General features: G+C 40.6%; 2 protein-coding genes across 2 annotated transcripts in view; one reads left to right on the top strand and one right to left on the bottom strand.

Annotated features, from left to right (window-relative positions):
* LOC129703927 (inositol polyphosphate-5-phosphatase A) overlaps nt 1–18,910 on the top strand; it is a 537,367-nt gene extending 518,457 nt beyond the window's left edge. Inside the window, exons 15-17 of the mRNA XM_055646645.1 lie at nt 5,370–5,438; nt 17,128–17,164; nt 17,356–18,910. Of these exons, the coding sequence (XP_055502620.1) occupies nt 5,370–5,438; nt 17,128–17,164; nt 17,356–17,405 (156 nt within the window). The 3' untranslated portion in view covers nt 17,406–18,910. The remainder of the gene's footprint in view (nt 1–5,369; nt 5,439–17,127; nt 17,165–17,355) is intronic.
* A 2,970-nt stretch (nt 18,911–21,880) lies between these two features.
* nkx6.2 (NK6 homeobox 2) lies at nt 21,881–24,935 on the bottom strand. The gene is made up of 3 exons (XM_055646644.1): nt 24,294–24,935; nt 23,601–23,773; nt 21,881–22,783 (listed from the first exon to the last, which is right to left on the bottom strand). Exons 1-3 carry the CDS (start codon nt 24,700–24,702, stop codon nt 22,529–22,531), a joined length of 837 nt encoding a protein of 278 aa, XP_055502619.1. The 5' UTR covers nt 24,703–24,935; the 3' UTR covers nt 21,881–22,528.
* Nucleotides 24,936–25,219: the final 284 nt, after the last annotated feature.

Genomic DNA, 25,219 nt, shown 5'->3' with positions numbered 1-25,219 from the left:
CCTGTTTTTTGTTCTAAATAATGATGTTTTGAAAAGTGCTAGCCTAGCATTCAGGGTGTGTGCAGGTTTGTCTTGAATACAATATTAATGCCTGAAATATTGTATTATTTAGTTGGCACTTCACACTGCTGGCAAGAAAACGGACGGCATTGAATCTTAACAGGGAAAAATACCTAGTAATTTAGTGCCCAGGATTAACAGTAATGACTTAATTATTGGCACAGTCAATTATCATTTTTAGTTTATGTACTTTTTAGCTAGTTGAACCTCGTTGCCTTTTGACTGGTTTCTGTGATCATTGCCATCAGTTTGATATCGCTCCTGCAGTGATCTTTCTCTTCATTGATTTCACACACTGCATCTTCCTCAATTCGGAATAAAAGATAAATCATCTGATCCGTAAAATTCCTTTTGCATTGTAATTAGATTTTATCACTTTGCACATTTATTTTATTACCTCCATTGATTGCCCAGGTATATTACCGTACATACAGAGAGCTTACTGTGTGATACTTGGGAAAGAGACCTAGCTAATGTGTGAATCATCTCACATTAACGAACGGCATGTTGAACACAATGCACTAGGCGTTACAGATTGTACAGACATGGAGCTGTAAACAGCCACTGTGCAACATCATCTATCATGCCATGGTCCGTTAACTCACCATCATGTTATTTTATGCTTTCTGAGCCCTAACACACCAAAGGTTGGCCACTGCTACAGAGCTGCATAACTGCTTGATAGCATGTGATAATGAATGCTCAGTGAAGTGTAGTTTTGTTTCTGCTTGTGTGCTGCTGTAATTTGTTTATCTGTCTTAAGATTATGCAGCTGAAAATCTACAATTTTATGCTGCTTTTGAAAATTATCATCTTGAATTTGATTAATGCACTTCTTCCTGCTGTGACTACATGATGATCCCGGAATATTGAAAGTGTCCATGCATACAAAGAAAAGGTTACATTTTGATTGCAGGCAACAGTGCTTTATAATAACGTGTCTGACCTTAAATCAGCTCATTGCATTTAAAACTAATTAGAAGATTGTTGATTTCTTATGTTTTATGTTGTAGCTTTATTTTATTTTCTGTGGAACCCATTTAACTGTGCATCATAAGTATGAAGTAACTCTACCACTAGAATGATTTTGACAAATCCTCTTATAAATGAGATTTTTTTTTTAAATAGGTTTCTCATTTGAATTCATTGCTTGAATGACAGCTGCTGTTTTTGATATATTTCCTGTTACAAATGAAAGATTGAAAGGATTTTAGGCTTAGAACCACAGAATTGTTATGACATAGAGGAAGATTCTTCAGCCCATCAAGCCCTGGCCGGCACCCTGTAAAGCAATCCAAATAGCATCATTGCCCTGCTATTTTTTTCAGAACGTAATAAATGCCTATCTAATTCCTCTCTGTAGATTCTAATCCCACTACCATTTCAACAGTGCCTTCCCAATCATATGCAATGTCTGCTTTAAAAAAAAGCTTTCGCTTCACATATCCCAACAATATTTTTCCTTTTTTTAATCCATCAGCCAATTCCTTGAATTATCCTCCAATGCAAGCCAGTTCATGAGTTAACCCTTTCATATTCTATCATGGTCTGGTATACCCTTATCAAATCTCTGTTAGCATTCTTTATTCCAAAGAAACAACCAATTTCTCCTAAGATAGACAAGAAAAAGCTGGAGGAATAACTCAGCGGGTCAGATGGCATCTCTGGAGAAAAGGAATAGGTGACGTTTCGGGTCAAGACTCTTCTTCAGATTTTCGTTTTAAACCAGCATCTGCAGTTCCTTCCGAACCAATCTCTCCTATCTAATCTCGCATCCGAGAGTCTTCATCTCTGGAATTATTCTGTTCCATGTGCAGCCCTATCAAGGCAAATGTGGGTGAAATTCTACCTAAGACGCATTATACGAAATATTTTGATGTCGTTAGCTGCTAAATTTAAATGAATATTAAAATAATTCCTTGTTTCTTATGAAAGTTACAATCAAGAAGGGTAGAGTCTGTAAGGAGAATGGGTAACAATAAAAGTTGGAAGCCGTGTGTCAGAATATTGAAGCTGTCTGGTCAACTTGTGGGCATGGATGATGTTTAACTGAAGGTAGACACAAAATGCTGGAGTAACTCAGCGGGTCAGGCAGCATCTCTGGAGAAAAGCAAAGGAGGAGAACTTCATCAGCGTTGGCATACCGTGAGGAGATATCTCACTGTAGTAGACAAAATGTGTAGGAAGGAATCGCAGATGCTGGTTTAAACTGAAGATTGACACAAAAAGCTGCACCATCTATATCTCTTGTTTTGCTTTCTCCTGACTCTCAGTCTGAAAAAGGGTCTTGACCCGAAACAACACCTATTCCTATTCTCCAAAGATGCTGGCTGACCCGCTGAGTTACTCCAGATTTTTGTGTCTATCTTCGATATTCACATTGATCCTGATTTCTATGAGTTGCGGTCAGACTGTTCCTTTTGTTCACGTTTCCAGCTGCTAATTTCTTCCCCAGGCAGTTGATGCAGAACCATGGTCTTTGACACTGTATGAATTTACTGATTTCCTTAATATTTATTAATGACATAAAATTTGGTATAAAGCTGGGCTAAATTTTCAAATTTGGAAATGAAACAAACTGGGACACATAGAGGATAGGAATAAAGGGTCAAGAATAATAATAAAATTCAAGGAAATATAGACAGACTGGTGGAATTGGCAGGCGAGTTGCAGTTGAATACAATCCTGTGAAATGTAATGTTCATAAATTCATGTTGGTAGGTTCTAGGATCAGAATTGGCCCATTAAGTTTACTCCGCCGTTCAATCATGGCTATCTATCTTTCCCTCTCAACCCCATTCTCCTGCCTTCTCCCCATAATCCCTGACACTTTTTCTAATCAAGAATCTGCCTTAAAGATCTCCATTGACTTTTATTCCACAGCTGCCTGTGACAATGAATTCCAACATGTTACATTTAGTTAGGAAAAATGGGAAGAGGCAATTTCAATAGAGAACATTGAAACTCAGCGGGTCAGACAGCATCTAAGGAAGTAACTAGAACAGAAATCTGAGGAAGTGTGCATATTTCATTGAAGGTAGTAGAACGATTGAGAACATTGATAGTATAACATCTTGGATGTGAAGGAAGGAACTGCAGATGCTGGTTTAAACCGAAGACAGATACAAAAATTGGAGTAACTCAGCGGGTCAGACCGCATCTCTGGAGAAAAGGAATAGGTGACGTTTCGGGTGGAGACCCTTCTTCAGACTCGGTCTTAGATCTGGGCTTTATAAATGAATGAGCAGGGTACAAGAGTGGTGCAGTAACATTGAACCACAGATAATTGTGTCCAGTTCTGGATGCTTTAGAGAAGATGTAAAAGCCTTGGAGAGGCTATGGAAGAGATTTACTGAAGTGACCTCAGGGATCAAAGATTTTAGCTACATAGATCGACAGGATAAGAACATGAGTTTCTTAGAGCAGTAAAGCTAGTGTGGAGATAGTTAAGATTATGAAATGTTTAAACAGATTAGGTGATGGAGGCAGATTCATTTGTAGAATTCAAAAGTGAGCATTTGAAATGTAACAGTTTGCCGAACTACCCCGAGATTGGGAGAGTGCGACCAGCTGAATTACGCACATATAAAACTTCTGAATTATTGAACATGAATAGAAATTCTTATTCTCTCCAATTCCCCTCATAAATGTTTTATTTTACCTCTGCAAAAAGGTGCATTTTGGTGATATTTTCTCCATTAGTAACATTACTTAAAATTTTAATTGAAGGAACTGTAATAAAAATAAACTATTTTTCCCAGCCTGTGCAAGATAGTGAGTAGTTTATATATTTTCAGCTGAATGATAACTTGAAAAAGATCTTTGTAAAAGTGATATGGGTAAATGTAGATAAAATTAGAGTGCTAAAACCGTTTGCAGACTACATCTAAATTGGTAGAGTGGCAGACAGTAAGGAGGGCTGCACAGCGGGATATAGATCAGGTACGGAGAAATGTCAGGTGAAGTTTAATCCGAGCAAGTGCGAGGTGTTGCACTTTGGGAGGCCAAAGATGAGTGAAAAATATACAGTTCATGGCAAGACTCTATGCCTCCATCTACTCTCTCTGTCTTCATCACAGGTGTTAAATATCGACGGACATCAACTACAAAACAACCCACCCCCCCCCCCCCCTCTCCAGTTATCTTGAGTGCACCTCTTCCTACTCTGCCTGTTGCAAATATACTACCCCCTCATTCTCAACTTCTCAGTCTCCACCGCATCTGCTCCCAAGATGAGGCTTTCCATGCGAGATGTCATCTTTCTAAAGTAAATGTGGTTGCCCCGCCTGCTATCAACCTCACCCACGACCCATAGTTCTGCTCTCGCTCAATCTCCCCCCCCCCCCCAGACAGAACAAGCATAGTTCCCCTGGACCCCAGCTCTCACCCCGGCATTCAACACATCCTTTTCCAACATTTCCATCGCTCCAAGTAGGTAATTTTGCCCCTCTTACCTCAGTCTGCTGAAGAGCCTCGACCTGAAAATTCTCCAGAGATGCTGCCTGACCCACTGAGTTATTCCAGCACTTTGTGTCTCTCTTTTGTGTAAACCAGCATCTAGTTCCTTCTTACACATACTTCACTATAAGGAGGATGCTCTCATCTGAATAGAACTGCAAGTGCCCTTTGTTGAAATATTGTATTGTGACGTTGAAGTGTTAATTACAAGATTGAAGCAATGGAAGCTAGCGTCTTTGCAATTCAATTGAACACATAAACGGTTATAAATAGTTTTAAACCATTATTATGATCAATAATGATCCTATTTTGCCTTGATTTACTGATTAATACAAACCTTTTAGCAATCATGTGGTAATGGTTTTTAGTCCTTTGACAACTGCTTACAACCACCCTTGTTACTTAAGGTCTGCGTATAATAATCAAGTTGTTAAAGCAAACTTTCCCAAGGAAAAAAGAATGAAAATGTAATGACAAAATCATTGTTGTCAACAGACTGCTAGCAAGAGGTAGTACAAATGGTGTTAGTATTTTACATGCAATTATGGCTTATCTTTATTTACCCTTACACACCCACACTCCATCACACCAGACAAATTCTTTCCCCACCCTTACCTGGCTTCATATTGTAACTGTTGTTGTAAATGAAACTTTCAAACATTGGGAAGAGTTGGGTTTTTTTTACGAATCTATGCAGTGACAGCCTTCCAACTTTACTTGCTTGTTGAAACTCTTGTAGGTTGCGTTCTCGCCGCGTCTAAATATTTGCCTTTGCAGCTAAGCAATTGTGGAAAAGGCCTTTGCTGTGAATAGCCACTCTGTGTCTAAAGAAAGTGATCTCTGTTTTACAGGCTGAAAATGATGAGAAGTCGGTTATCTATGACACCATTGGACCAAATGTTTGCATGGGGGACCACAAGGTAAAGAGTACTTTGTTGCTAAATTCAACAGTTTTGTTGAATGCAATGAATGCTATTGTCTGCTCTATTGGTAACATCACTGTATGGTATGTGGCATGTTAATTATTTTTATTTTCCATTTTATCTCATGCTGTATTCAACATAAGGTATGTACTTAAATTCATGATGCGTGAGTAACAATTAAGATGCAATTGTTAGTTTGCAACAACGTTGGAACACAGAACAAGGATTGCAGCAGAAATAGTGTATCTTCCACTCAAAATAAACACCAGTCCCTAGGTTGATGTGGTGTAGTGATCTCATCCATTTGCTGTTATTTTCCGATGTATGAAACCTGCTGCCATTCATCCTCTGTCTACTTTGTCTTCAATTCCAAACATGTTGCATAGATACAATTATCAGCTAGAAATCTTTGTGGTTTGGAGTGGGATATTCCTCAAAACTGCAGAACAAACTTGTTCTTCTTAGGGCTGTGGTGGATGACGTTTAATCTTAGAAAAGGCTCAAGCCAGGCAGATCATATGATCAATATTTTTTTAAACTGCGAGATATCTATATATGACTAAAACTCTCATTTTGTTTGTTTGTGAGTCTGCGTGTCTGTGTGTCAGTCTGTGAGTCATGCCGTGAATTATGCCAAAATGGTACATGATAGCGCTACAATTTTTGGACCATCTTACTCACTATGGTCCTGTGGTGCGTTGTATCATTTCATTCAGATTGATGATATATTTTACAAGTTATCGTAGTTTGAACTGTATCTGAAGGATTTTATTTTTACAGATGAGTGGATGATATTTGGAAGTATTGGGAACCGGGTGTCCCAGGCTGACCTTTTGTGAACTCCCCCCCCCCCCCCCCCCCCCCCCCCCCCCCCCCCCCCCCCCCCCCCCCCCCCCCCCCCCCCCCCCCCCCACTCTACCCCTCCCACCACTCTCTACCACTCCAGGTTCCTTTCATTTAAAGAGGATCAGCATTCATGTGGGAAAAGACAAGTGTAAGCGTTTGAAGTATTATACTGTATATCGATTTAGTATGTTGTATAAAGGGTAGGCCATTTAGAATGGAGATGAGGAAAAACATTTTCACACAGAGGGTTGTGAATCTGTGGAATTCTCTGCCTCAGAAGGCAGTGGAGGCCAAATCTGGATGCTTTCAAGAGAGAGTTGGATAGAACTCTTAAAGATAGCAGAGTCAGGGGATATGGGGAAAAGGCAGGAATGAGGTGCTGAGTGCCGATGATCAGCCATGATCACAATGAATGGCGGTGCTGGCTTGAAGGGCCGAATGGCCTACTCCTGCCCCATTGTCTATTGTAGTATGTGAAATAACTATTTATTATTTTTCAAGTATATAAAAAGGCATAGAAATAGTAGAGAGTCAGAACCTTTTTCCCCAGGGTGGATATGTCGAACGCTAGAGGGTATATATATATGTGGCGAGGGGGGTAGTTTAATGGAGATATGTGGGGAATGTTTTAAACAGAGAATGGTGGGAACCTGGAACGCATTGACAGGATTGGTGGTGGAGGCAGATGCTAAAGTGGCATTTATGAGGGTTTTGGATAGGCACATGGAAGTGCAGGGAACAGAGGGATATGGATCATGTAAAGGCAGATGAGATCAGTTATCTTGGCATCATGTTAGGCACAAACATTGTGGGCCAAAGGGGCCGTTTCTGTACTCTAGTGAACTGTGTTCTATGTTCTAATTTACAAATTCCTTTCAATCTTGTAAAATACATAAATCCGCCTGAATATTTTAAAATATATCTGATTATAAGAACAATTTAAAAATAATTGTAAAATACTTTGCCAAGAAGGTCTGGAGTGTGCCTCAATGAGACTCTCCTCTTCTGGGCCTCTACTGGCAGCAGAGGGTCAGGTTGTTTGACAATCTACATCCCAAAGAGATAAATAAGGGTGGTTAGGCAATCCTTAGTTTTATATAAACTAAATTTGTTTTGTTCCTAGTTTCTGATTTCTAGTTTGCACACCTTTTCCTTACATATCTCTCGTTTCCCTCTCCCCTGACTCTCAATCTGAAGAAAGGTCTCAACCCAAAACGTCACCTATCCCTTCTATCCAGAAATGCTGCCTGTCCTGCTGAGTTACTCCAGCATTTAGTGTCTATTTTCGGCAACATGTACCTCGGGTTTTTTCCAGCGCAAAATCCGTTCATCAGTCAAATTGTACACATGGTGCCATGAAAATCTGTAACTGAAAGCAGAAACCCCAAAGAGAAGTCCTGCACAAAAATCTGCTTTAGTGTCATCATCCATCCTCTTGTGACTAGCCAAACAGGTTGTAAAAGGAGGAAGGCTGAATAGAGACTGAAAAGGCAGAATGGATTATGCTTGGAGTATTTTGCAGGGGGCGTTACTAATTAAGATGGTGCAGAGATAGGAGAAATGGAGGATAAGTTAACAATTGATAAGGAGAGCAAGGCTAGCCAAATTTAAATAAGTTAAGAACCTGTCCCACTTGGACATCATTTGCACGTTATTTACGCGACATCTTGTACGCATCACGACGCACGACGCGCGCGTTGTGACGTGCACGTGATATGCGCATGGAGTGCATTATGGGTGGTGAGTCGTGGTGGCGTAGGCAGTGACGCGTGGTCGCACGCGGCGCCCCAGGATTTTGGCATTCACAAAATCTTTGTACGCCACCCGCGTGACGCGCAATTGATGCCCAAGTGGGACGGGCCCTTTACTTGGGGTCGGGTACTTTTCGGCGCCGCCATTTCGGCGCCTCCGTTTATAATATCTATACTCATCAGAACCCTCACCCTAACCCCAACACCCCGAAATCCCAACACCCCGAAACCCTAACCCTAACACCCCGAAACCCTAACCATAACACACCAAAAAGGCGAAACAGCGGTGCTTAAACGGTGGCGCCGAAACGGTGGTGCCGAATGGTACCATTCCGCTTTACTTGGTCCAGATAGAATATATCCTGGGATGCTGAGGGAAATTCAGAAAAGTTGTCATAACCTTCCAATCACTCCAGAAACCAGAAAAGGGGTCAGAGGGGGCTGTGAAATGATGAATGTGATGCTCATATTCCAAAAGGGCTTTATGGATGATGGATTTAACCTCGGTGGTGGGGATGTTTTCAGATACTGTATGTGCTTGGGACAATGTGGGTTTATGTCCGAGTCTCAGTATGAATTTGTTCAAGGTTAATCATGTTTGACTAACCTGATAAAATATTATAATGGGATAAATAGGGAAGACTGACGAATTGTAAACCATCAATGTCATTTGCCAAAATGTTCAGAAAACATTTGTCCAATTTTCTGTAGAAAAAAAAAGAGTCAGGAAGACTGAGGCGCATGGAGTAGGGGATTCAGTACAGGCATGGATTAGAGATTGGCTTGATTTTAAGTACACAAAACAGGTTGTGTTGATAGGTAATTACCCAGGCCAAATTATAGTGGACTAATGTTTCTCAGAAGTCTGTGATAGTAGGACCACTCATTGTATTTATTGTAACTATATGGGTGCACAAAGTGACATTTCAAAATTTGTAAATGACAAAAAACTTGAGATATGAATAAGCATTAAAGAGAATATAATAGACTGCAAGAGAATTGGATAGACACATGAAGGAAAATAAGATGCAGGGTTCTAGAGAAAGAACAAGGAAGCGGAACTTCATGGACTCAAGCAACCTGCATCTCTTAAAAGCGATAGGTATTGTGGCAGAAACAATTGTGTTAACACAGGAAAGTCTAAGAATGGCACAACACTGCTCTCTAAGTAGTCCCACGATTGTTTTGATTTTGCACTGGAGGGCTTGGTGCAGCTGAGATCACCTGTATCCACAGGAATCCAGGAAATACCCATGAAATTGTACCGAAGGCAGTGGGAGTAGACAGGCATGTTGGTCGAGCATCAAGATTACAGAATGGATCGCCAAGCACCATATCCTACCAACCATACTGGTGGTCTTGGGTACCGCACTGTGCAAAAAACACACTCATCACTCGCCTACCAGCAGTTTCCACAAATCTAGACTCGCATTTGATATTATATATTCCGCGCATCCTTGCACACTTTGCACTACAGCGCTCGGTTGCGACGGAAGTGGATGGCGATGGTTCAAGCTACAACCCAGGGCTTGGCGTGCATCTTCTTTTGTGTCCATCAACTATGTTTCAAATGTTCATCCAGGCTCTTGCACAGTGGACAGCCTTCTCATTTGCCACTGCTAGATCTTCCAGGCAGCATTGTTCACCAACAAGTGGGCATCTTAGCAGGTGTGGCACGGATAGTACAGATGTTCCACATTCGCATTCTGTGTCTGCCGCATCAGCATAGCCCTATTTGCTCATATTGGTCTTGCATCGGCCCATCCCGGTGCGAAGCTTATTGAGGGACTTTGCATGTACAAAGCCTATTGCATGGGAACATTGCACAGAGTTAGCAAAGATTAATATTCGGGTCAACGAGCATTCTGATTCCGATAAAGGCTCATTAAATTAATCTGAAGCGTTAACTGTTTCTCTCTCCATAGATACTGCTTGATCTGGGTATTCACAGCATTCCTCATTCATCTCAGATTTACGGCATCAATATTATTTTGCTTTTGGCTGCATTCTGTCAGAAGACATGAATCCAGCATTGAACTGAAAGGAGAGTTGGACAAGCGTGGAGTTTCTGAGGCTGAGGGGCAACTGGATAGAAGTATATACAATTATGAGAAGCATAGATATGGTGGATGGTCAGAACCTTATTCCCAATGTCAAATACTAAATGACACAGTTTTAAGGTTGAAAAGTTTAAAGGAGATGTGTGAGACAAGTTTTTACACCGAGAATGGTGCATGCCTTATATATGCTGCCAGGGAAGGAGGTGAAAGCAGCTACAAAAGCAACATTTAGGAGGCATTTAGACAGGCACATGAACAGGAAAGGGATGAATGGATATAGACTATGTGCAGGCAGTTTGAATTGGCATCTTGGTCAACATAAATGTACATCATGGACTAAAGGACCTGTTCCTATGCTGTCCTGTTTTGTGTTCTGCGTTCTTTCAACTTGCCACAAGGCCATGAGCAGAACTAAATATCCATTCTTTCCTGCATGGAAGAGTGAACAAGAAGAGTGTGATGACGATTACACTCCATCTCTTCAACTGACACTGGCAGCCAACAACTTAGAGCTTCAAGTTCCCTTGCATTCCCTTTCTCACCCCCCCCCCTTCCACCTCAGTCCTCCATCTAGTTTCATTGTTGATGTTGGTGCAAACTAGCATCTGCTACACTGTAGTTTCACTCGTTATCACCATCTCCACAGACCATTGTGGGCTCCACCTTTCCTTCATCATCGTTGCTGGCTTTGATTTGTCCTTTTGCATACCTTTAATTCGTTTGTTCTTAGAACCTCTTCATATCTTTAGTTTCCCTCTCTCCTGGCACAGTCTGAAGAAGGTTGTCCACCCAAAACGTCACCCATTCCTTCTCTCCAGAAATACTTCAACGAAATCTGTATGAGGATTTGAGAGCCACATTCCCACTCTCAGTGCTGTGGAATCAGAGCAATTACTTTATTCCTTGTTGGGACATCGTACAGAGTCCCGCGAAGGAATGCCACCAGGAAATTGCCAGCAGGGCAGTGCCAATGGGTCATGCACATGGCAGTGCTGAATTCACCAACATTTTTCTATTGTGCAGTGTGAAGATGCTGTCTGAACCCATGCAATATGAACTTGTGTCTTTCGACAAATTGCATGTGATTATCTGTAGTTGTAGAACACTAATATGCCCTATTCTCCAGCAAAAGAACATTAAAATTATGTAACGACAATAATTTTTATGAGTGGACATGAGAACAAACTGTTCTGTAGCAGCAATAATGAAATTATATATTTAACTGTACCTGCAGATAGCCAATTCAATATAATTTCAGTTTATAAGTGTCGTCTTTGATTTAAGGATTAAATTGTCACTTAAGGTTATGGAATATAAAAACATAACATGTGGGTGGCAGAATGGTGTAGCTGGTATTGCTGCTGCTTCACAGTGCCAGTGACTTAGGTTCGATCCTGACCTCGGGTGCTCTCTGTGTGGAGTTTGCATGAACTCTCTGTGACAACGTGGGTTTTCTCCAGGTGCTCCGGGTTCTTCCTACATCCAAAAGATGTGCGAGTTTGTAGGTTAATTGACCTCTGTATTTACAAATTGCCCTTTAATGCGTGGGGAGTGTTTGCGAAAGTGCGATAACATTGATCTAGTGTGAACGGGTGATCGATGTCCAGTGTGGACTCCGTGGGCTGAGGGGTCTGCTTCCATGTTGTATCTCTAAACTAAACATTACTCCTCTCATCAATGAAAATTATTTTAAATAGCTTTTTGTTCATCAGATTTAGAGCTACAAACCTTGAAAATATGCAAGATTTGTCTTCATACGATATCTAAATTTAGCATTTCATCAGAGCTTTCCAATGAGTTAGGAAAAATGTAAGCCTTCTCAAGTTTAAAGAAGGTGCCATCCGAAGCAAGATTATTTGCTAAGTGTCGAATGGTTTAATGTTAGGTGCTTACAGTCTGCCTTGGGTTGCTAACTTGCACATGTCTTTGTCCTTGGGGTCTATGTGGTTGTCAGGAATGTAGTAGTGGAAAATAAAAATCACAACTGTTTAAACAAATGCATTTACACCAGAGAGAAAAACAATTAGCATGTAAGTTGTGAGCAGGTTTTAACTATGAGATAGTTTTAAACAGTTAAATGAAAAAGTTATTTATTACAAAATATGCATTTAATGGTATAATAATTTATGTAAATGAATTGCACAATAAGTGATGAAAAGAAAGGACCATTTACTGTGCTAGGCCATAATTAGAACAAATGTGTTTGCTTAGTGGTAGGCTGTTATTGATACAAGGAGCAGGCTTGCTCCACTTGGTGAAATAACTCGATCAATTCTCCTTAAGAACAAATTTGAGTTCCGGTGAAAATGTGATAAAGGTTGATTGATGTATTCCTCTGGTTTCCTAGGACCACAGCAAAACTTCTGCTAACTCCATGTATCTGGTCCTACCCAGTTTCAAATTAAGTTTCCGGTAGTTGTAGAGGTCTCTTAGAACATAAATGCCTCATATAGTCAGGGCCGGCCTTAAGCCGATTGGAACGATTGCTCCCAATTGGGGGCCCCGCGCCTAAGGGGGGCCCCGCGCTAGAGTAATCAACTCTCGGCTCAAGTAGATCTACCCCGGGTGGAGGGGGGAGAGAGGGGTGGAGATGAAGTAGAGAGGTGGAGGGGGAGGAAAGGGATAGACGGGGAGGGAGTGGAAGGGGATATGGAGAAGGGGGAGGTGGCAGCGCTCCTGCCCCTCCAGTCACCGTGCTTCACGCACACAGCCCTGGTTCCACCCCTCTCTCTCCCCGGGAAGACGCGGTGAACAATATAGGGTGGGCCAGGCCAGGGGTTGGGGCAATGTTTAAAAACCTCAGCCTCAGCTCACACCCGTCCTTCCTCCTTCCTCTCTCTCTTTTCCCTCTTTCCTTCCCTCCCTCCCTTCTTTCTCTCCTTCCCTCCCTCCCTTCTCTCCTTCCCTTCCTCCCTCCCTTCTTTCTCTACTTCCCTCACTCCCTTCTCTCCTTTCTCTCTTCTCTCCCTCCCTCCCTTCTCTCCTTCCCTCCCACACACACACACACATAACACACAGACAACCAACACACACACATCATGCACAGACAACTAACACACACACAACCAACTAAGTTATGATGGGGTGGAAGCCCAAAGGGTAGGATGGGGCTGAAGCCCAAAATGTTATGCCTGGGCTGGTTTTTCGCCAATAGTTATTGGTTTTCCAGGATCTAGTTAAAACTATTTCTTTGCATTTCATAGTCACTAAAACAAGTGGTATTGTAACGATGTACTTTTCAGAGGTGATCTACACATTTTGTTTGTTACTTGTAGGCTTACATGTATGCAATTTTATATTAAAATGTAGCTTAGATCTGTTTGGTCCATTAACTCGCAGGCACTTTTTAAGCGCACATTTTGATTACTTTCCATTCTGCCATAGAGATATAAAGTCTATAATAGACTTTATTTGTATTTCTATGATTCTACAGGCCTTGGCTGGGAACCTGGGGCTCACCAAAATTATTCCCAATTGGGCCCCGCACCTCCTAAGGCCGGCCCTGCATGTAGGGCAGATTTGCTATCGACATCAAAATGCCACTTCCAAATCGTGCCAGGGTCCTGGATACTGAATGGTGCAAATTGCCCTTCCAGCAATACAAACGGGACATTAAGCAACTGGAATAATTTACTTGCAAGAGAAAAAGTTTAACGTGCAATTAGATAATTGTTAATTAATTAAATTAGATAATTGTGTTGGAAGGTACTGCAGACGCTGGTTTACACCAAATATAGACCTTTTTCTCGATCCGAAACGTTACCCATTCCTATCCAGAGATGCTGCACGTCCCGCTGAGTTACTCCAGCAATTTGTGTCTAAATTAGACAATTTATACAAAAAACGAATGGGTTTAAAACATAGTAAATGAGATCTGCAGCCAAAAGAGGAGAAGATGGGCATATCATTATTGAAGAGTTGTACTATTATACATTTCAAGATTACATTACCTCTCAATTTGAAGTAAAAGAGACAAGGCCATTCTAACCTAATGTGTGCTTATTATAGTGGTAAATACAACAAACATGACAATTTATCTTATAATCCATTGCAGAAGTGGCTTCAGTGTTTTTTGTAAGATTTTATAAGATGGCTGTGGTTATTCGTTATATTAGGCAGTATAACTTGGAAGGCAAGTCACCAGTCCAATTTGTGAGTAACTTAAAACCAAGCATTGAGGCCACCACCAGAAATTAGTGGAAAACAAATAGAACTGCATGTGCTGGAATCTGAAACAAAAAACAGGAAATGCTGGAAGAGCTCAACAAATCAAGCAGCATTTGTGGAAAGAGAAATCAGTTAATGTTTCATCAGAACTAAAATGTAGCGATTGGTATGCCTGAATACTGTCTGCCACATGTGCCTCTTTAGAAACGATTTGCTCAAATCAGTCCTGGTTGTGATAATGATCACAAGATTTTCTGATTCTGTGATCCTCAGACTTCTTTAGGCTGGGCTGCATGTAAGACAAACAGATCACTTCTCACACCACCACTGAAGGATGGTTAATTTTCAAAAGACTGCCTTTGGTCACTATTTTCCTTTATTGGTCACCTATTGTTTTCAATTTTCTCTTATATTTACCTATTTATTTCTCCACTTCTAGATCTCCACATCTTACTCTTACCTCTCTCACTGGTATCAGATAATCTTCTCCAGACTAGCATGTTGTTTTTCCGTCTTTGGTGTCTGTTTCAGATATCTCCACACAAACACTTTCCTCTGTTCTTCTTTCATTCATTTCCTCAGTCTGCTGTGTCTGTTTATTCACTCTCTTCTCTTTGTTACTTCTCACTTCACCTATCTTGCCTCATTCGTTCTTGGCTTTCAAGCAGATTGTCCTCTCTACGTTCTGCACAATACTGCCGTATCAGGGAAGCATAAGAGGGAAGAGGAGGTTAGCACAGACAGCTAGGAAGTAGGACTTCAATAAAGCTCGGCTTCAAAAAGATTTATGTGCATGTTAGTTCATTTTAATTTTGGATCATTATAAAAGCCATGCTGGAGTAAATCTGGAGAAATCTATATGCAATAAAGCTTTCCAGTGTCATGTCCTATTGTTCTCTTTGAAAATCATTGCAACATATTTTAAACAATATGTAACCTTTAACAATCTCAAGTGCTGGCAAAGGGTGGGTGCCTGGTGTGTTCCAGCACATAAAGTGTCTTAGAATGGGCTTTGCCCCGGGTTGCCCCAAGCCAGTAGCTGATCACTACCTGTACCCTAACAACCAAATCCACAACTGGATGCCAGTGTGGTACCTGACCCCCTGCATCTACTGCCAATGTTTAGCAAAAAATAAATAAAAATGGTTGCGCTGAGATGTCTTTGAAATTACTATGACGTGAAGGGCAAGTCGAACATGGGAATACAGGATAGTTTCCATCATGCAGGGCGGCACAGTGGTGCAGCGGTAGAGCTGCTGCCTTACAGTGCCAGAGACCCGGGTTCGATCCTGACTACGGGTTCTGTCTGTACGGAGTTTGTACACTCCTCCCGTGACCTGCGTGGGTTTTCTCCAAGATCTTCGGTTTTCTCCCACGCTCCAAAGACATACAGGTTTGTAGGTTCATTGGCTTGGTGTATATGTAAATTGGCCCTAGTGTGTGTGGCGGAGCCGTAATGTGCGGGGATCGCTGGTCAGTTCGGGGACTCGATGGGTCGAAGGGCCTGTTTCCGCGCTCTATCTCTAAACTAAATATTCCACTGGTGCCAGTGAAAGCAACAAAGAACCTCCTGCAGAAAGTGGGGCATTTGTATCGTCATCAGAATTGGCAAGAGGATGAAGGGATTGACATTAAATGCCAGTCAATACTGTTTGGAAAGAAACAATACTGATTGATAAAACTTCATAATGGAGCTCACACACTGACTGGAAAAGGGATATTTGTTTGCTGATATTCTTGGGAATTTGGATGCTGCTCCTTAATATTTAGGTACCTGCCTGCAGTTTCTTAATTTTAGATGGCCTGAGATATATCTGCATATTATCCGAGCCTCCTGCTGATCAACTACTCAATCCAAGAATGCCCTGCGGTCTGGCATTCCTGTTGGAAGAACTTACTGAGAATGTTGTGGTCTCCAAATGTGTGCTGAAATAAATGGAAGAATCGTCTACATCAGCATCAGGAACTTTAAACCTTATTACATAACAAATGCTGGATTCTAGCCAAGAAATAACAAGGCCACGAAGGAAAAAAGCTAAATGCCAACCGATGAGGACAATACGGTATTAATAAACTATGAGTGATAACCCCCCATAACATAATCTAAACTCACTACTAAAATTATCAATTATCAATCAGCAGTCTGATCTATTAATAGCAAAGTATTAATTCTTTCTCTCCAGAGATGCTGCCTGTCCTGTTGAGTTACTCCAGCTTTTTGTGTCTATCTTCAGTATTAATTAAGTCTCATTTAACCAATATATTATATATTATATTACACTATTAAACACACAATTAGTAGACTATTATTGGTATTATTGCACGATCATTGTTTTTTGTGTACGCGCATGTCTGTATATATGTGTGTGTGTGCGTGTATATCTGTGTATATATATGTATATGTGTGTGTGTGTGTGTATATATATATGTATATGTGAGGATGTGGAGATATATTCACACACTTAACTTTTTTCTTGTTTATTATATTGTTTACAGTGAATTATCTTTACATATTTTGTTGGGCTGATGAAAGTAAGAATGTCATTGTTCTGTACGGGACATATGACAATAAAACACTCTTGACTCGACTCATCTCAACTCACAAATTCCTTGATAATCGAGGATGCTGTAATTTTAAATGTGTTGGAAGGAACTGCAGATGCTGGTTTAAACCAAGGATAGACACAAAAATGCTGGAGTAACTCAGCCTCAGCCTCAGCCTGAAGAAGGGTCTCGACCTGAAACGTCACCCATTCCTTCTCTCCAGAGATGTTGCTTGTCCCGCTGAGTTACTGCAGCATTTTGTGCTTGTAATTCTAAATGTCTTATTGACCCAATGGCATGTTTTTTTTTCTCTTCCAGCCTGTCTTCCTGTTCTTTCGAATAGCTGCAGGGGCAGGTAAACCTAATAGAAATATGCCCAACTGTTGTGTGGTGCAGTGATGTGGTGGTAAATATTAATGTTTTATTTTATTTTCACTATTCATCAAATTTCCTTTTGGGCCTTAAATTGCCATGCTGTTGCTATTAAATTTTGGCCATTCATGTCTGCATATATTATTTGGCTGAATTATTTTTGTTCTTTTGCAGGTAAAAAGTATCAAAGAAATGAGAAAATCTTTCGAGAAACTACCCTCTAGTCTGCCTGCAGCAAACAAATGAAAGTGGACAAGCAGGGAAATCGGAACACTCACAGACATCTTTGTAATTCAACCAATGTTGATATTGTATTTCTTGGGCCTTCACCTCAGACTGTTCATCATCCATTCTGCTTTGACACCTGCAGTCTGTTCAAGACGACCACACATACCTCACCATTTCGTACATTCCTGTGACACTTGAATTAAATGTGGGACAATTTTAAAATGTGTCACAGATTTGTTGCCAAACGCTAAAGTAGAATTTACTACACCTTTTAAATATCTCACATTTATAATGTTTAGCAGAAAACATTGTCCGTCTTTTAACAAAAGAAACGGTTTCCTTATGTATAAAATGTATGAAGTGCAATGCGAAAATTGTATATCTATATTGTACTAGAGAGGTTTTTGTACATTCGATTGTATAGGTAGTGGAATTCCTTTCAGTAATGGTTTTATCGAGATTTCTCTCACCATTTCATGTCTGTGTTAGGCTAGTTAGGTATTTTTTTTGTTTTGATGATCCCTTATTCTACATATTGCCATATTATTTTGTTTTGAATCACAGTTTAGCTGCTCTTCAGGTTTACATCCACTTAAAAAAGAAAACCAACATACCATCCTTCCAACTGCCCCATGCATATCCTTTTGTAAAGATAGGCTGCTTGTCATCTGATACACCAACTATTAATTATTGATAACAAATCCAACATGTCCATATCCATTAGCCAATATCAATCCATAAATTCTCGACCAAATTATACTTTAGATAAGACTATGCCATTGTTGATAAAGTAATCTGATTTCCTATAACCACACCAAAATAGCAGCCTGTCTGTGTTAAGTTCTACTATTCTAATTTATTCCAAAATAATGCCAAGTTTTCGTGAAATTTCGTAGGATGGAAATCATGAGACTTTTTGTAAACTATTTGTCTATTTTTGTTACTGCATACGGTGGACTATCTATGGACAGCGTTTAGATGGGAATATTTCCTTCTGCTAATAGCTTGCTACATGTGCTTCAATGGATTGTATATAAGCCCCTTGAAACCTAAATTTGCAAAATTCGTAATCTACCGCCAATATTTAATCTCCAGCGCTAATATTGCAAATTTTACACGCTGCTTTCTTTACAGCATTAAAAGATGATTAGGTCCGGAGATGGGAAACACAGCCAATAGCGAGCCGTTCCTTCTATCGATTTAATTTAGTACACTACAAAGTTCACAAGCTACTTGATGGCAGTGGATTGATGCGTGTTTTCGTATAAATCACTACGATTGGAAATGATTTTGTGTCTGCCGGCAAAATTAATGCGCCCGTGACCATGAGATCATTCTCGTTTGTGGACAAAGTGTAAACAAAAAACAGTGTGCAGCCAAGCTGTACCAAGGTGCCCATATATCGATAGCCACCCAACTGTAAACTATTTTATTAAATCAAAGATTCAACTTATGTGACGTTTATGGGCTATAGAAATAAATGTCTTTGTTTCTCAAACAATTCCTCGGCACAACTCGTCTTTTCTGTTTCGACTCTTCTTTCAAATGAATCGAGACGTTTCAAAAATGTGTTTTCTCTTTTTTGTTGTTGTTGCTCGGCGCTCTTTCCCCTCCCAAAGGCCGAGAGTGGACGGCAAGAAGGGGATGTCAAATCTAGTAGGCGTCTCTCACTCAGTCCATGGATGGGGAGGGGAGGGGAGGGGTGGGGGGAGAGAGATAGAGAGAGACTGGGAGTCTCCATCTTTCCCTCGCTCTCTCTCACACACACACACACACACACAAAAAGTGATGTGCAAACTCCAAGAGACAGACAGAGAGAACGACCCAGTATCAGGCAAAGAATGGGACAACAAATAACTCGTTGTTTTGGAGAATATGCCCGAGTTTACGATTATAAATTGATTGTCATCCTCCAGCAACATTTCATAGGAGAATTGTCTTGAACTTCAACGGCTAGTTTGATGTTTCAGTAACAAGTGACGCGCATAGCATACACAGGAATTTAGAGAAAAGAAACGCTCAGACAAGTTACGCATTCCATCATCAAAGGGGCAATGTCAGATATAGATTTAGTTGATATCACATTATTAATGAGGCGATCGTTGTATTAGTGCGCTTGAAGTTATGCTTGTTTATTATAGGCGGACCGTGCCAAATGTGTGTGTCATCTGATATGATCCTTATCCGGGGAGTTGCTAACATTTTTAACTTGGTACAGAGCAAAATAGGCTTAGCGCGAAAAACTTGATGTCATGACATTCGGTGTTGAATGCATCCGTTATTGGCTATCCAATTATCTTTTTTTTTTAATATAACATCCAATTTCGAAGTATTTTTTTAATAAATGGAAACTTAAATTCGGCTTGAATTTTGATATAAAAAATCACTCAAAAGTCGCAGTTTAATCGAGAATTGATTGCGTCTCAATTGAGGAAAAGGCAGGATTTTTAGAGCAACTGAAAATATAAGATAATGTAAATGTCAGGCAAAACATTTTTAAATGATGCAGCATCTTATAGCATTGAAAGTAAGGTCCAATAACTGGGTTAAAGGTGGACGATAGTCTTCAAAAATCTCTGATCGCTTGTGTTATTGATTCGTTTCCCTTCAAATATTCACGTCCTTCTTACATTCTACAGACGTTCGCGCCAATTATTTTGTATTTTAAGCAATTTGTATAATTTTCATCTTGTTTCTAATCTCGGCGAAATGCAAATTTCCCGTTCTCAAGTTTAAACTTTGCATAATATCACGACCTTAACAATTGCAACAAAGGTTTAAAAAAAAAACAGTTCCTATTTCAAAATTCTCCCGTTTTAGGGAACGTTTTTGTCGTTCCTGTTTCCCCTTCTATATAATGCGCAACATAAGGATACATATGACCAATCCATCAGACCTAACTTTTACCATGTCACCTGGCCACCTCACTGGGGAAACTGGCCTATTTTCCGATGTGACCCACCCCTTCGAGAATCCAAGTGTTTTCGCTGTAGGTTTAATAAACGAGCTATTAAAATATCCAAGCTCACAATAGCAAGCGATGTTACCTTTTGTTCATACACACACACACACACACACACACACACACACACACACACACACATATATATATATATATATATATATATATATAGACAGATGGAGCTTAAGAGGAATCTTATCCCTGTGTACAAAGCCACTTTTAGAACTAATTGCTGGTCTCCATTAGAAAAAAATCACCGCCCACCAAACTTCGCTCAGATCCACGGCAAATTCATCAAGGGAATACTTTCGAAATAGTTAAACGAAAGGCAACATTTGTGCCTAACAGTCGTTGATTTTAATACATATTAGAAAAGTTGATTTTAGTTGTTTCAATATATTTGAATATATCGATAATTTGTTTTAAAGAAATTGCTTTGAGCAAATCTATTCCAAAAGGACCTGAGACACAGGTTTGACTGTCGGTGGCCGTGAATGGAATTGGCTGCCTCAGCTTTGATTTGTCAAACTTCGTGAAAGATCCGAATTTCGGATCTTCCGCCATAACTAACGGCGAGTCTCGAAATTAAGCAGGCAACTAGTGTTGCAAACACTGCGTGGTTTTGGGGTGCGGCGGGCCGATTGTTACTCTTACCCTTTAGCAGACTTTGAGTAGAACGATCAGAAGCAGAGCCCGCATCCATACACCACACGCTTTACGTTCCTTCCATAAATCAAGATTTTTTTAAAGCAAAAAATAAACTCACGTGCTTATTTTCGATCAGCTTAATTATGGAATGGTCTTGGAGTTTATCTGCTGCGAAGTAACTCATCGGACGTACATAAACAGCATGCAATAGTAATATATATATATATATAAGATGTCCATTCAAACATAAAAGGCGCAAAAGCAATCAATATCGTGACTCTATTCTTAGAAGTACAACAATGTTATAAACTAGAGTTGAGCGCAACTAATAATTAAATTGCAACGTGCCAGCATCGAGAACATTGTTGTTTTACTAATCTGACGGGGTTAACTGAAAATGTAGGTGTTTTAGCGAGCACGATATATCCAGGCATAGTGGATCCCATCGCCGTATTTCAAATTACTCCATCCTAAATATTTCCGATGCTTAGACCTGTTGATCCCTTTCCTCCGAGTTCAGTTATAAACATAACAATAGCCTTGTTCATCCTTGTGTGCTCAGCGGGAGTTCCATAAAATTAAACTTGTGTTTGAAATTGATTTAAAAGGGGGTCATTTCGTTTAAGTGCATTGCGAAGAAATAATGAATTTGTGACTATGAATTTACACGTGCTTCCAAACTTCAATAGTATTCCCGTTATCATTTTACCCTGGACGCGAAATGTAACGGCTTTGGTTAGGTTAATCAGCGAAGGTATACATACGACTGTAATTCACAGATAGCCGATAATAAGTGTTTCTAACCAAATATAATTTGGCCTTTTTGCAGAAGGGATCCGGCAAATTCAGTAGACAAAACCAGCCGGATTCTAACGTCTAGATTTCATATTGTTAAATAATTTATTGGTAATACAAAGTTTTTTTCCAACTCTCGTGGACGCAATAATATTTCCTTCAATTCGTCTTCAACAGAATATTCAGAGGTTGTTTTAGGATTTAATGGCTTTAAACGCAGCAACGCCTCCGAAGGAATTCGCCATCACCGGCGAAATCAAAATATTAGCCTTTGAATGTAAATACACAAAAAACTTTACATTTAATTTTTTTACAACATAAGCGTGCATCATAATATGTACAGCTACAGTTTTAACCTGTAATTCATACAAAACCATGAGTTCTGATAGTTATTCCTTAACACTGAAAATCTTAAGAAAAAGGGACGGGGACAAAGGAGAATGAAGGGGAAGAAAAATCCAAACTTCTCCTTCCAAACGTTTTGTCGCCTGCGTCAGGTTTCAGTCCGTTACTGATATAATCAAGCTGCAAGATAATTCCATAACTTATTCTGTAAAAAATATATACATCTCACATACATTATGCTGTACAACATAGATCACTTATTTCTTGTGGAACATCGATTTATTTTAAACGTGTTTTTATACCCTGGTTAATTCAGCCTTTGAAGCTCTTCAAATAATAATTTCTCTCTTATTTTTGCTTTAAAGTTTGTCACAAAATCTCTGGGCTGTTGCTGTGTGGGTCCAGGATGGTCAGAGAGCTGGCGGTTTTGTGCTTTTTCAGTAACCGTGTGATTTTCTCGTCGTCTGAATTGGGATCCAGGGGTCTATTGTACTCGTCCTCGTCCTCCTCGTTTTCCGACGTTTCCTTCAGTTTTTCAGTCTCTGAATCGTGCTTCTTTTTGGCTGTGGCCATCTCCGCAGCATGTTTCTTCCTCCACTTGGTACGTCTGTTCTGGAACCACACCTGTTGCAAAAACAAAAACGGAACCAAAATAAATATTGTGTCCGTGGCTGCCATTGTTCGCGTTCTGCCATTATGAGAAGTTATTCTTTATTTTTTTTTTTAAAACCCCGCAAAACATTGACAATTAAACCTCAAGATAATTAAACTATTTTCTTAAAAATTAGGATTGGGTGGTGGGAGGAGCTGAGGGTTTCCCATTTGCCTAATAACTCTCAAAGTCTATAAACTAAGTTAAACGAGGCAATGGCGTCTAACGATGAAATGTGAACTGTTTGATGTATCAGTCCACACTTCAGCAACATCACGGTTTACACTGAAACTACTGTTCTTCGTGGGGAGTCCTGCAGAACAACGCCGGCATCAGGTTTCAGGTTAATATTTCTGACGCTCAGAATGAAGAACAATCGGTCTCGACAACGGCTGAATGCGTTCCTGCAACTCCGAGAGGGGTTTGCCGCCAATTAAAAGTTTTATCTTATGGCCCATATTCTCAATAGTTTTCTACAACATACATTTCTCATGTCTGCCTAAGCAAAGCCATTTTATTACAGTCTTTGCAGCGGTTTCCATTCGCCCGAATGTCAGAGAAGTATTTTTGTTTACAACCGGCCTAGTAAACGTATCTGGATTATTTTTGTTCAACTCCGGCCACGTACATTTACAACTCCAATGTGGTCATAAGCAACATTTGAACGCCCAGTAAGACTTTTACAACAAACATTTAATAAAGAAAACTGCGGCCTGCTAGTTTTATAACTGGTTTGGCGCACATGTCCCTTGAATTTATTTACAGTGGTGAAGATGGCAAATATTTTACCTTGACTTGACTCTCCGTCATTCCTAGAGAATAAGCTAATCGGGCTCTTTCTGGGCCAGCTAAATATTTCGTCTGTTCAAACGTTTTTTCCAAGGCAAAAATCTGTTGACCTGAAAATGTTGGCCTAGAATGCTTCTTCTTTCCGTCCTTGTCCAGAATTAAACTACCTTGCGCTGCGGGGACAAAAGAAAAACAAAAACAAACTTAAAACAACGAAATACAGTATAGCACATGCACAAGAAGGCAGAGAGAACACGCGAGTTCACTTCAACTAGCTGGTCTTGTCTTTAAAGTTAATAACAACACCCGTGGAAACAGAAGCGGGAGCAGACAGCTGATTATCGCTCGGTTTTGTTCTATTTTTAAAAAACAAATTTGAGCAATTTGCTTCTTAGTATTATTTGCCCTCGCGTTAGAGAAGTGACCGTCAGGCCGTATTGATTAACGAGCCAAGTCTCATCAGTTGAATCAATGTTTATTACCGGTTTAAGTGTTTACGACATGGCAGCTTTATTTCGGGCAAAGTTTTGAAATGTTTCGCTGAAAACATTTCTGCAAAAGCGACAAAAAAAATAAATCAGACCGTGTTTTCGCGAGAGGAATCACACGGAGTCAAACTCCTGTGTGTAATTATGTTATTATTTATTGTATTAAATTTAAATAAAGAACAAATGTGCAGTTGGCGGTACGTACTTGGACAGGCCAGCCTGGGGTCTCTCCACGGGGACCCCTGGATCATCCCCGGCCAGAAGATGGGGGGTCTTCCCGGCAATTCAGCAAGGGGCTTGGGGTACCTGGAGACGGCAGCTGCTGTGGGGTTAAAATACATCCCCGCCGTGGTGGCAAGCCCGCTCAGTCGAGGAAGTCCGGAGAGCAGACAGCCGGCTGGGCGGCCTAGAATGTCGCTAATTCCGTGCGGTGTCCCCAGTGGAATCTGTGCGCTCAAACTCGCCAGAGTCGGGGCTTTGAAGCTCGAGGGATTCTGCAAAGAGTAGGGAAATATAGACGTCTTCATTTCAGTCATATTATGAAGCGCAGCTAGCGGCGTACTGTTCAGGACGAATGCACTCTGGCGATTATCCATCTGCCCGACGGCTAACATTTGATCAGAACATAGATTTGACAGAACCCACCGGTAAATGCTGCGAGATCTCTCGGATCGTGTCTGCTCTTGATTATTTTGTTACAATCTGGATTGGCGATAAGTGTGCCCCTAATGGCAAGTGTTATTATTATTATTATTTTTTCGTTCCAGCGGAGTGTATCCAGAGAAATGTCCAAGAAGTCTGGCTGCTCAAAGCTCTCTCTTCTCTTGCCTTGCACGCTTTCCCGGGTTGACGGTGAAATTGACTCGATTCGATCGCTAGGGTGCCGGAGATGCGCTGATAAACCACGGCGGCACCTGCCACTCTGCCGTCCCCATTGGTCAACGGCGCTCACTGTTTCCATGCGATTGGGTGGACGCCCGCGATCCCTACTCCTTCCTGGCTCGCTGGAGGTGCGTCACTTTGGGATTGGGAGCAACCGCTTCCAGTCCAAGACCCAAACACGAATCCAAATCACTTTGGTTTCAGTTTGAGGTTTATTTCACATTTGCTTAAAGGAACAAAAATGATATC

This window comes from Leucoraja erinacea, chromosome 15 (genome assembly GCF_028641065.1).
Source record: "Leucoraja erinacea ecotype New England chromosome 15, Leri_hhj_1, whole genome shotgun sequence".
NCBI lineage: Eukaryota > Metazoa > Chordata > Chondrichthyes > Rajiformes > Rajidae > Leucoraja > Leucoraja erinaceus.
The sequence above is the reverse complement of the archived record's forward strand: the minus strand, read 5'-3'. Positions and strand labels throughout refer to the sequence as shown.

Coding starts and splice junctions, on each gene's coding strand:
- nkx6.2 (XM_055646644.1), bottom strand. CDS start 24,702: ATGTTAGCCGTCGGGCAGATGGATAATCGCCAGAGTGCATTCGTCCTG. Junction 23,774..24,293: donor CCCCAGGCTGGCCTGTCCAA/GTACGTACCGCC, acceptor TTGTCCCCGCAG/CGCAAGGTAGTTTAATTCTG. Junction 22,784..23,600: donor TGACGGAGAGTCAAGTCAAG/GTAAAATATTTG, acceptor TTTTTGCAACAG/GTGTGGTTCCAGAACAGACG.